The sequence below is a fragment of the Siphateles boraxobius genome, unplaced genomic scaffold (assembly GCF_051911475.1).
Source record: "Siphateles boraxobius isolate OS27281-9 unplaced genomic scaffold, OSU_SipBor_1 57, whole genome shotgun sequence".
In the NCBI taxonomy this organism is placed as follows: Eukaryota; Metazoa; Chordata; class Actinopteri; order Cypriniformes; family Leuciscidae; genus Siphateles; species Siphateles boraxobius.
Window position 1 is genome coordinate 1,573,427 of NW_027509183.1, and position 14,074 is coordinate 1,587,500.

At 41.1% G+C, this 14,074-nt stretch overlaps 1 protein-coding gene across 1 annotated transcript in view; it reads right to left on the minus strand.

Moving 5' to 3' along the window:
• Positions 1-171: 171 nt before the first annotated feature.
• The window catches only part of rasal1a (RAS protein activator like 1a (GAP1 like)), a 42,388-nt gene continuing 28,485 nt past the window's right edge, over positions 172-14,074 (minus strand). The window contains exons 18-22 of the mRNA XM_077206935.1: positions 9,714-9,851; positions 8,843-8,978; positions 7,611-7,731; positions 6,408-6,469; positions 172-1,485 (exon numbers count right to left, since the gene is read on the minus strand). Of these exons, the coding sequence (XP_077063050.1) occupies positions 1,346-1,485; positions 6,408-6,469; positions 7,611-7,731; positions 8,843-8,978; positions 9,714-9,851 (597 nt within the window). The 3' untranslated portion in view covers positions 172-1,345. The remainder of the gene's footprint in view (positions 1,486-6,407; positions 6,470-7,610; positions 7,732-8,842; positions 8,979-9,713; positions 9,852-14,074) is intronic.

Below are 14,074 nucleotides of genomic sequence, written 5' to 3' on the forward strand. Positions count from 1 at the left end.
CAGGTAATATTTCCTGTCAAATCTGAATTGATTTAGTCAAATTTCATGAATGGCATTGAGCTATAGTGCACGTGTTAAATGTCAGCTTTATCTAATCATAAATGTAATGCTGAATTAATTATTTGAGGTCAGACTTGAATGAGTAATTGAGAGAAAGAAGTTTTCACACAGTTTTGTGTAAACGGGTTTTATAGTCAACAGCAAATGCTCTCCGTCCAAATAAACCAACAAAAGCAAATTACTCCACAAGAAAGCAAATATTTTAAATATATATTTGGCCAAAAAAAAAAAACTGAACAAATTCAGCTGTTTTCCTGCACACACACAAAAATACGGTTTGGCACAGCGCAAAGCTTTTTTTTTTTTTTTTTTAGTCAAGATTATTCTGAAAATCTGGTTGTATTTTTTCACAAATAAATAACACCACCATTATTGGCCTAAATTCCAACTACCAACCCAGATAACTGATAAAGATACATCTAAACACACTCCACTCTGAAAAAATGATTTTCTTCCTCAATATTTCCTTCTTGTTTTCTTCTTGTTCTTCTCCAGTAAATATATCTTGATTTATGAATGTTTAGATATTTGTGCTGGAAAACAAGACAGAAACACTGAGGAAGAACATCATTTGCAGTGCATTACAGAGAGCACAACCATGGGCTGCAGTGACATCACTGGCTGTCAAGTGTCTGATTGGCTGTTTCAGGTTTACACTGATAACCTGGATTCAGTGTTAACCTGGTTTTGTCCACAGCAATGGCAAATCTAGAACATGGCTGGCTGCTTAAAAGCAATTTACAATCCACTTTAAAAATAAAAAAAATGAATACTTCATTACAAGATATATGGATCCTTTGTGTGCAAATATAAAAATATTACAATTACAATATTAATCAAGTTCATTTGGTCAAGAACTAGTTCACCTGCATTGAAGAAAAGCCAGAAACCAAATTGCACAAAATAGATTCTAGTGTCCAGTGACCAAAAGAGCCACTTCATAATGTGTGTGAGTGTGTTTGTGTGAGTGAGTGTGAGAGTGTGTGTGTGTGTGTGTTTGTGTGAGTGTGTGTGTATGTGTGAGTGAGAGTGTGTGAGTGTTTGTGTGTGAGTGAGAGTGTGTGTGTGTCTGTGTGTGTGTGTGTGTGAGTGAGAGTGTATGGGTGTTTGTGTGTGAGTGCGTCTGTAAGTGTGTGTGTGTGTGTGTGCGAGTGAGAGAGTGTGTGTGTTTGTGTCAAACACATGAAAGTACAAATACATACAAATATTTTCACAGACATTCATCAATAACTCGAGTTCAAAAGCATTGCATAATTTGATAGTAGAGTTGGAGTGTGTTGTTGGTCTATGAGGTCAGGATGAAGGATCTGCTCTCGTCTCGTTCTCGGCTCTGGAACGTCGAATGCACTCGCTCTAAATCCAGAACAACATCCAGTAGACGAGCAGTGACGACACGGGAGCGCTCAGATCGGCCCTGCACACACACTGAGACACACACATACACACACAGAAGAAATGCTTTAACATTTACACTGCGATACATGTGCTTGTGCAGATCTGCTTACAAGTGTATGTGTTAGAGTGTGTGTGTGTGTGTACCAAATGTCCCTACAAGGATAGTAAAACCTGAGATCTCCTACATTGAAAGACCAGCCGGCATTAATAAACATACTAAATTATATTTTTCAAAGTTATGTGTGATGGGTAGGTTTAGTGTGTGTATGTGTGTGTGTAATAGATAGGTTTAGGGGTCAGGTTAGTGTGTGTGTGTGTGTGTGTGTGTGTGTGTGTGTGTGTGTGTGTGTGTGTGTATACCAAATGTCCCTACAAGGATAGTAAAACCTGAGATCTCCTACATTGAGGGACCAACCAGCATTAATAAACATACTAAATTATATTTTTCAAAGTTATGTGTGATGTGTAGGTTTAGTATGTGTGTGTGTGTGTGTAATAGATAGGTTTAGGGGTTAGGTTAGTGTGTGTGTGTGTGTGATGGGCAGGTTTAGGAGTAGGGTTAGTGTGTGTGTGTGTGTGTGTGTGTGTGTAATAGATAGGTTTAGGGGTCAGGTTAGTGTGTGTGTGTATGTGTCTGTGTGTGTGATGGGCAGGTTTAGGAGTAGGGTTAGTGTGTGTGTGTGTGTGATGTGCAGGTTTAGGAGCAGGGTTAGTGTGTGTGTGATGGGTAGGGTTATTCGATCCCTTACTTCAAAAGCACTTATTGTTAATGATATGATTACAGACTTTAACCTAGATGTGCTGTGTATTATGCACGGTTGGCGGTTATAGTCGCGGACTCCGCGGATATACCGCGGATCGGGCAGATGATGTGACGAAAAAAATATTTTAATTAAATTCGGGCGGTTGGCGGCCGGTTTCTAGTCTCGCGGCTGTCATCAGCAGCGCCTTGTAATAGCGGATGGCGGGCGGGAAAATTGGTCAAAAACATTGGTATGGATGGATGGCGGACGGATGATGAGTTTTGTGATGCGGTTGCGGATGAAATAATAGCCCATCCGCGCATCTCTACTGTGTATGACAGAAACCTGGCTAAAACCAAACGATTACATTACTTTAAAAGAGTGCACCCCGCAAGATTACTGTTATAAACATGAACCTCGTCTGAAAGGCAAAGGGGGAGGTGTTGCTGTAATTTATAGTAATATTTTCAAAATTACTAAGTCGTCTAGTTTCAAATATAATTCTTTTGAAGTGTTGGTGCTTAATTTAACAATATATAGTGCAAATGATAAATCAGCTTTAAGATTTGTGCTGGCTACTGTATACAGGCCACCAGGGCACCATACAGACTTCATCAAGGTGTGAGAGACCCGGGTTCGAATCCACTGTGAGACACCAATGTGTCCCTGAGCAAGACACTTAACCCCTAGTTGCTCCAGAGGCGTGCGACCTCTGAAATATAGCAATTGTAATTCGCTTTGGATAAAAGCGTCAGCTAAATGAATAAATGTAAAAATGTAAAATCAAAGAATTTACTGACTTTCTATCAGAGTTAGTACTGGCTGCAGATAAAGTCCTAATTGTTGGTGATTTTAATATACATGTAGATAATGGAAAAGATGCATTGGGATTGGCATTTAAAGACATTCTTAGCTCTATTGGAGTTAGACAACACGTGTCAGGACCTACTCATTGCCGTAATCATACTCTAGATCTAATATTATCACGTGGAATCAATGTTGATGCTGTTGCAATTCTGCAGCAGAGCGATGACATCTCAGATCATTATCTAGTCTCGTGTACACTTCATTTAGCCAAGGCTGCAAAGCCGACTCAGTGTTACATATATGTTAGACCTATCACTTCTGCCACTAAAGACTGCTTTATTAATAATCTTCCTGATCAGTTTCATCATCTCAGCATCCCAGATAGCTTAGAAGAACTCGATATTGCGACAGAAACTTTTAACTCTCTCTTTTCGAGCACTTTAGACACAGTTGCTCCGCTGCACTTAAAGAAGATCAAAGAAAATAGTCCAACGCCGTGGTACAACGAGCACACTCAGGCCCTAAAGAGGGCAGCCAGAAAAATGCGGTGAAACTGGAAGAAAACAAAACTAGAGGTATTTCGGATTTCATGGAAGGAGAGCTCGATTGCACACAGAGAGGCTTTAAAAACTGCTAGATCTGCTTATTGTTCAACCCTATTAAAAGAAAATAAACAATAACATAATCCTAGGTATCTATTCGAAACAGTTGCTAAACTGACGAACAATAAAGTTTCAAGCCCAGAAGTTTCCAAGCAGCACAACAGTAATGACTTTTTGAACTTCTTCACTTATAAAATTGATAATATCAGGAAAAAAATTATAACTATGCAACCGTCTACTACAGTATCGCATCAGACAGTGCATTGTAGTCTCACTGACGAAAAATTCGATTCATTTATTGCTATAGGAGAGGAAGAATTTTCTAAACTTGTGAAATCATCTAAAACGACAACATGTATGTTAGACCCTATACCGACTAAATGATTGAAAGAGAAGCTTCCAGATGTCATAGATCCTCTTCTTAATATCATTAATTCATCTTTGTCTCTAGGATATGTACCAAAAAAGTTTTAAGCTGGTTATGATTAAACCTACAGAATTAGTCAATTACAGGCCGATCTCAAATCTACCTTTTCTGTCAAATATACTAGAAAAGGCAGTATCCTCACAACTATATGTTCCGTTTTAGAAAGAAATGGTATCTGTGAGAATTTTCAGTCAGGATTTAGACCGTACCATAGTACTGAAACAGCTCTTATTAGAGTCACAAATGATTTGCTCTTATCATCCGATCGTGGTTTTATCTCGCTATTGATGTTACACGATCTTAGTTTTGCATTTGACACTTTTGACCACAACATTCTTTTAAATAGACTCGAAAATTATGTTGGCATTAGTAGAATTGCACTAGCATGGTTTAAATCATACTTATCTGACCGCTATCAGTTTGTAGCAGTAAATGAAGAGATGTCTTATCAGTCAAAAGTTCAGTATGGTGTACCACAAGGCTCAGTACTAGGACCGTTGCTGTTCACTCTGTACATGATACCCTTAGGAGATATCATTAGGAAGCATAGCATTAGTTTTCACTGCTATGCTGATGATACTCTATATTTCTTCACGCCCTGATAAAACTTACCAATCCACAAAATTAACGGAATGCATAGGTGATATAAAAAACTGGATGACTAGTAATTTCCTACTACTTAATTCTGAAAAAACAGAGATTCTAATTATTGGACAAAAAACGTCCTCACGTAATAACCTAGAATACTGTCTAACACTTGACGGCTGCTCTGACAAGTCCTTGTCGTCGGTTAGGAACCTGGGTGTGTGTGTGTGTGTGTGTGTGCTCTTTGATACCAGTCTCTCATTTGAAAGTCACGTGTCTAGTATCTATAAAACTGCATTTTTTCATCTTAAAAATATATCTTAATTACGTCATATGCTCTTAATGAAAAATGCAGAACAATTGGTTCATGCGCTTATGACATCAAGGCTAGATTATTGTAATGCTCTACTGGGTGGTTGCCCTGTACGCTTAATAAACAAACTACAGCTGGTCCAAAATGCAGCAGCTAGAGTTCTTACCAGAACCAGGGAGTATGACCATATTAGCCCGGTTCTGTCAACACTGCATTGGCTCCCTATTAAACATCGTATAAATTTTAAAATATTGCTGATTACTTACAAAGCACTAAATGGTTTAGCTCCGCAGTACTTGAGCGAGCTCTTAACCCATTATAGTCCTTCATGTCTATTGCGATCTCAAAACTCCGGCCAGTTGATAATACCTAGAATATTTAAATCGACTGCTGGCGGTAGATCCTTTTCCTATTTAGCCACAAAACTTTGGAACAATCTTCCTAACATGGTCCGGGAAGCAGACACAGCCTGTCAGTTCAAATCTAGATTAAAAACACATCTTTTTGGCTTAGCATACGCATAACACATTATAGACTTCTATAATTCAATGTTAGGTTGCATAGTTTAGATCACCCGGAACCGGGAACACTTCCCATAAATCCTGATGTTCTTTGTACATCATAAGAAGGATGGCGTCTACGCTAATATTAGTCTCTCTGTTTATCCCGAGTTTTACCGCAGTCCGCCGGATCCAGGCCGTATCCAGATCTGAGGAAGGACCATCACATGGACACGACGACAACGCATCCCTGAAGTGCCAGCCTCATCAACACTGTGAAGGCCTCAAGGACACCTCAACAAACTCATCTCCGTACCGGCGTGATGACTCCGACCCCTAACTGGATAAGTATTGTGAAAGTTCTGATTCAATCTGTCTTCTGACCTATAAGCTGCGTAAATCATAATCATACACTATTGGTTTGTTGGCCAGAGGAGAACTGAGCGACTGAGTCTGGGTTCTCCCAAGGCTTTTTTTTCCATTCTGTCACTGATGGAGTTTTGGTTCCTTGCCACTGTCGCCTTTGTCGCCATTGGCTTTTGGCTTGCTTATTTGGGGACATTTAATTTAATATTTAACAATATTATTACAATATTTTCCTGTTATCTCTGTCTGCTTTGAAATAATCTGTATTGTAAAAAGTGCTATATAAATAAAGGTGACTTGACTTGACTTGTGTGATGGGTAGGTTAAGGGGTAGGGTTAGTGTGTGTGTGTGTGTGTGTGTGTGTGTGTGTGTGTGTGTGTGTGTGTGTGTGTGTGTGTGTGTGTGTGTGTGTGTGTTAGTGTGTGATGGGTAGGTTTAGGGGTCAGGTTTGAGTTAAGGAATAGAATGTACGGTATAAAAACCATTACGTCTATTGAGAGTCCTCACTAAGATAGTGAACCTAACGTACGTGTGTGTGTGTGTGTGTGTGTGTGTGTGTGATTGAGTGCGTGTGTGTGTGAGAGATAGGAAGATGAGGCGAGTCTGACCTGATGAAGGCGTCTCCTCCTGTTCAGCGGTTTCCATTTCCTGTGTCTCCAGGAACTGCTTCCTGTGTCCCGAACATCAGTAGATCAGCACAATCAGGATTAGTTTCTTACAGAGATTTACCATGGTAATTATAAAGTACTTACTGCAGTTATTAATTAATATGGGATATTTTTTGTTGATTATTGTTGATTAAACTCATATTAATCACTGCAGAAACTTGGTGAATGTCATGATGATTAAATAAATGTTAACTGATAATAAATTAATCACATAAATTAATATTTTGTTTCAGCAAGTTGGCAAGGATATATTACTAATTTTAATTTAGTTTTACTTGAAGTACTAAACATAATAAAACGCTATATAGACAAATTTAAATAATAAATACAAATGAAAATGACAAAACACAACAAAATTATTTAAACTTTAAATTTAAGATGAAAAGGAAAAATATTAAAATAAAAACTAATTAAAAATATTCTAATAGTATATGCATAATACTGAAATAACACCATTATACAACAATTAAGATTGTATTACATTTGCATTGTGGCAATTAAGAATATTTAATCCACAAATACTCATTAATGTAATGTGAAATAAACATTTCTTCATGGCTTTCACCAAACCAATGGATGTATTAAGGAGAGATTATAATACAATATATTTGCATTAGTGCATTTAACATATGTTTCATCCATTGCATTGAAGGTATAATAATGATAATAATAATGTTTCATTAATTATTCTGTATGAAGTTAATGACATCTGGTTGATTTGTGTCATTACAGTGCCGCCACCTGCTGGACGTCTGCAGTATTACAACATACAGACCTGAGTTTGTCTACACACACACACACACACACACACACACACACACACACACACACACACACACACACACACACACACACACACACACACACACACACACACACACACACACACACACACACACACACACACACTCTCTCTCTCTCTCTCTGCAATGTTACAGCATAGGTAAAGACTCACAGACCTGAGTTTGTCTACACGCACACACACACACACATACACACAAACACACACTCCCACACATACACACACGCACACACACACATCCACGCACACAAACACACACACTAAAGACTCACACACACACCTGAGTTTGTCTACACACACACACACAAAAACACACTCTCACACTAGAGACTCACACACACCTGAGTTTGTCTCGGCCCTGCAGAAGCTCTTTATAGATGATCTGTGTTTCAGCATCAGGATCTAACGGGTCGCTCCAGTCGCCCAGAGTCACGGCAGAATGAGTCCGACTGCAGCCCGACGCTGACACACACACACACACACACACACACACACACACACACACACACACACACACACACACACACACACACACACACACACACACACACACACACACACACACACACACACACACACACACACACACAAAGAGAAAGAGAGGACTGTGAGTAACACACTGTTCTCTTCTCGAATCTAATATTACTGATCTTGACATCATGAATATGTTATGATAAAATGATCAGACTGAGATAACATTGCAGCTGAAAACACCTGATATCCCACAGTATATCCCTGAGGCGCTTCTACGAAGTCTTGATGTTGTTTTTGGGCTTTACTAGATATAAACATTACTGTTGTTGAGCTGTTTAGTCCCAGTGTCTGAACGGTCCTGTTAAGTGTTGATATTGTGTTACTTCTGCCTGCATTCACTATATGAAGTCTATTAAACAATCGGTAACACTTTACAAGGTTCCAATTGGTAACATTAGTAATGCATTAGTTAAAGACGACCTATTATAACCTTTTACAAAGTCTTGATGTTGTTTTCAGGCTCTACTAGAACAGGTTTTCCTGCTTGAATGTTGATTATTTTCCTCATATTCTCCATTGTTGCGGCTCCTCTCTTCCCAGTCTGTCAGTAACGCTCTGTTTACTTCCTGTCTCTATGAAGTCCCGCCTTCTGAAAAACACACTGTGCTCTGATTGGTCGGCTGGAGCAGTGTGTTGTGATTGGTCGAGCGCTTCGAGTGTGTTTGGGAAATGTCCCGCCCCTTACCATAACCGCCAGTTTAACACACTACTAACTAACTCAACCAGGCCCCGCCCCTTTATTCTGCGTATGAATTATTATAATGAGGAATATTGTGACGCGTTCGTTCCCGGAAGAAACTCAAGATACAATGGAGGCGTTTCAGGAGTTCAGAAACACTGACGCTGATATAGAGAATAACTGGAACTTTTTCATGCTCAAACAGCAACAGTTGAAGATGTAAAAAGCAGAATAGTTCCTCTCTCAGTACTGTAGATGTGCAGGTGCATCTCACACACACACACACACACACACACACACACACACACACACACACACACACACACACACACACACACACACACACACACACACACACACCTGTGCGTTCAGGCTGAAGGCAGCAGGTCCACTTGTTTCCTCGATGAGCTCCTGGATGGAACGATGACATCATGTGTTCATTATAAATACTCACTTTCCTGACGGCCGACAGCCACTGATTCAGCTCATTCACATTCTGAAACACACACACACACACACACACACACACACACACACACACACACACACACACACACACACACACACACACACACACACACACACACACACACGTTACAAAATATTCTATTTCAAATAAATTCTGTTCTTTTAAACGTTCTATTCATCAAAGAATCCAGAAAAATAAAATGTTATTTCACAAAACTATAAACTTTTCAACATTAATCAGAAATGTTTTTGAGCATCAAATCAGCATATTGATTGTTTTCTGAAGACTGTGTGAGTGAGTGAGTGTGTGTGTGAATGAATGTGTGAGTGTGTGTGTGAGTGAGTATGTGTGAGTGTGTGTTAGTGTGTGTGAGTGAGTGTGTGTGTGTTTGTGTGTGTGTGTGTATGTATGTGTTTGTGTGTGACTGTGTATGTGAGAGTGTGTGTGTGTGTGTGTGTGTGTGTGAGTGAGTGAGTGTGTGCGTTTGTGTGTATGTGTGTGTTTGTGTGTGTGTGTTTGTGTGTGGATTTGTGACTGTGTGTGTGTGTGTGTGTGTGTGTGTGTGTGAATGAGTGAGTGAGTGAGTGAGTGTGTGTTTGTGTGTATGTGTGTGAATGTGTGACTGTGTATGTGTGTTTGAATGAGTGAGTGAGTGTGTGTGAGTGAGTGTGTGTGTGTGTGTGTGTGTATGTGTGTGCGTGTATGTTTGTGTGTGAATGTGTGACTGTGTATGTGTGAGTGTGTGTGTGTGTGTTCTGTCACCTTGCACTGCAGGTATGTGGTGTGTAGTTGTCCTTCCGTGTCCTGTGTAATGACCTGCATGACGTTCTGCAGCTGAAAGGCGTTTTCATCCACTCGCTCCACCGCACACACACACTGGATGGGAATAGAGGAGCGAACCTGAAACAGACACACACACACACACACGCTCAGAGGTGGGCACAAATACATCAAAAATTATTTTGTTACAAAATACAAATACTGGCTCATGAAATGTAACAAAATAAAATTCAAAATACTGATGTGAAAAATGTATTTAAATAAAATACAAGTAATTAGTATTTTGAAAATACAAAAATACTCCCACAATAATCTTAAGTCTTTTTTTTATTACTGAAAGGTCAACACAAATAGTAGCAATAACACAAATATGAGAAATGTGTAAATTCAAAATGGCGAGGTAGCAAAATAAAAAAGTATGGGCCTTTCACTAAATCTCTACAGGGCCTGAAATAGCTCGCTCTGACGTAAATGGCATGTATAGCTAAGTTCACATCAGTGGTGTGGTAGGCTGCCCTTAATAGCAAAATGTGTTTGATGTAGGCTACGTAGCCATATTATCACCGTTACTCTACGCGTGCCTTAAAGGACAAGTTTGGTATTTTACACTTAAAGCTCTGTTTTAAGATCGTTTCTAATGAAATCGAACGGTTAAGATTGAAATTTGGACACATGCTGCTGTCCCGAGAATTTTCAGTTTCTGTGTTAGCACCCCAACGACCTCCACAATGGTTTCATAGGCGCACTGGAACAATCATTCATAAAACGCATTAAACTTTAGTTTACAAAGACGTGTAACTCACCGAGTGGTCTGGGGTGTTCACTGATATGCTCACACAAAAATCGCTGCAAAAGATGCTTTCCAACAGGTGTTTTACCATTCGTTGTAAAACTGTGGACCTATTTTTCCAAACGCCTCACAACCGGACATTCTTCCGTTGAGAGCTTGAATAATAGAAACTCCAGCCCAGTTGGTGGCGATAATGCACCTTTGCCAATGTTTGGATAGCATAGCCTACGATACCGCGACTGGAAGAATACAGAAAGAATACAAACAACCCCATTTCTGTCTCCGTCAGCGGAGTAATAACCTACCTCACAGAACATCCAATACAAGTCAATGGAGTTGGACAAAAACTACGATAAAACCTGTTGGAGAGCATCTTTTGCAGCGATTTTTGTGTAAAAATAACAGGCCGAGAATTTTCGTCACAAAATCAAAATTCCATTTTAATCATAATAAAATATGATTAATCATATTAATCATAATATGTGTGGGTTTGTTTTACACACGAGACTCTAACTGTCCTGACCGCGTATGCCTTTTCCATAGTAGAAACGCGCTGCGTGCGCAATTACTGAAAAACAATAGGATTGATGATGATACAAAATCAATATCAATATTTCTCATATGTAATACGTTTAAAAACGTGTAAAAACTGCAGATGGATGTTATATTGTGAACGCTTGCTTAGCATGGAGATTTCAGTGGAGTTACGACACATGCGCTGTTTCATAATAGGTAGGGCCTATGATGTACTTTTATGAATGACAACACAGTGCATTGATCTCATAAGGCACAATTATTTTCTCTATAATGCCGTTCATTGTGCAATATGTGTGTGTGTGTAGACTGTATATTTTTCACAAAACACTTTACATTAATGACGTTTTTTAGAGTTCAAAACTCATTCACTTCTTGGAGGGAGCCCGGTCTACAGGGTGTCACGTGATTTTCGTGGATCTAACCTGGACATTGCCATTGCCAACATCAGACCGAAAATATGGCAAAATCATTTACTATGGTAATTAAATACGTATTTAAAATACATTTAATTGAAATACTGCCCATGTCTGCACACGCTGGATATAGAATATGAATAGAGGAGCGAACCTGAAACACACACACACACACACGCTGGATATAGAATATGAATAGAGGAGCGAACCTGAAACACACACATACACACACACGCTGGATATAGAATATGAATAGAGGAGCGAACCTGAAACACACACACACACACACTGGATGGGAATAGAGGAGCGAACCTGAAACACACACACACACACACACACACACACACACACACACACACACACACACACACACACACGCTGGATGGGAATAGAGGAGCGAACCTGAAACACACACACACACACACTGGATGGGAATAGAGGAGCGAACCTGAAACACACACACACACACACTGGATGGGAATAGAGGAGCGAACCTGAAACACACACACATACACTGGATGGGAATAGAGGAGCGAACCTGAAACACACACACACACGCTGGATGGGAATAAAGGAGCGAACCTGAAACACACACACACACACACACTGGATGGGAATAGAGGAGCGAACCTGAAACACACACACACACACTGGATGGGAATAGAGGAGCGAACCTGAAACACACACACACACACACACACACACACACACACGCTGGATATAGAATATGAATAGAGGAGCGAACCTGAAACACACACACACACACTGGATGGGAATAGAGGAGCGAACCTGAAACACACACACACACACACACACACGCTGGATGGGAATAGAGGAGCGAACCTGAAACACACACACACACACACTGGATGGGAATAGAGGAGCGAACCTGAAACACACACACACACACACTGGATGGGAATAGAGGAGCGAACCTGAAACACACACACACACGCTGGATGGGAATAGAGGAGCGAACCTGAAACACACACACACACACACACACTGGATGGGAATAGAGGAGCGAACCTGAAACACACACACACACACTGGATGGGAATAGAGGAGCGAACCTGAAACACACACACACACTGGATGGGAATAGAGGAGCGAACCTGAAACACACACACACACTGGATGGGAATAGAGGAGCGAACCTGAAACACACACACACACACACTGGATGGGAATAGAGGAGCTAACCTGAAACACACACACACACACACACACACACACGCTGGATGGGAATAGAGGAGCTAACCTGAAACACACACTGGATGGGAATAGAGAAGCGAACCTGAAACACACACACACACACACTGGATGGGAATAGAGGAGCGAACCTGAAACACACACACACACACACACACACACACACACTCACACACTGGATGGGAATAGAGGAGCAAACCTGAAACACACACACACACGCTGGATGGGAATAGAGGAGCGAACCTGAAACACACACACACACACACACACACACACACACGCTGGGTGGGAATAGAGGAGCGAACCTGAAACACACACACACACACACACACACACACACTGGATGGGAATAGAGGAGCGAACCTGAAACACACACACACACACACACACTGGATGGGAATTTCGGAGCGAACCTGAAACACACACACACACACACTGGATGGGAATAGAGGAGCGAACCTGAAACACACACACACTGGATGGGAATAGAGGAGCGAACCTGAAACACACACACACACACACACACACACACACACTGGATGGGAATAGAGAAGCGAACCTGAAACACACACACACACACACACACACTGGATGGGAATAGAGGAGCGAACCAGAAACACACACACACACACACACACTGGATGGGAATAGAGGAGCGAACCTGAAACACACACACACACACACTGGATGGGAATAGAGGAGCGAACCTGAAACACACACACACACACACTGGATGGGAATAGAGGAGCGAACCTGAAACACACACACACACACACACACTGGATGGGAATTTCGGAGCGAACCTGAAACACACACACACACACACTGGATGGGAATAGAGGAGCGAACCTGAAACACACACACACACACACACACACACACACACTGGATGGGAATAGAGGAGCAAACCTGCAACACACAAACACACACACACACACACACGCTGGATGGGAATAGAGGAGTGAACCTGAAACACACACACACACACACTGGATGGGAATAGAGGAGCGAACCTGAAACACACACACACACACACTGGATGGGAATAGAGGAGCAAACCTGCAACAGACAAACACACACACACACACACGCTGGATGGGAATAGAGGAGTGAACCTGCAACACACACACACACACATGCGCGCTGGATGGGAATAGAGGAGCGAACCTGCAACACACACACACACTCTCTCACACACACACACACACGCGCGCTGGATGGGAATAGAGGAGCGAACCTGCAACACACACACACACACACACATGCGCGCTGGATGGGAATAGAGGAGCGAACCTGCAACACACACACACACTCTCTCACACACACACACACACGCGCGCTGGATGGGAATAGAGGAGCGAACCTGCAACACACACACACACACACACACG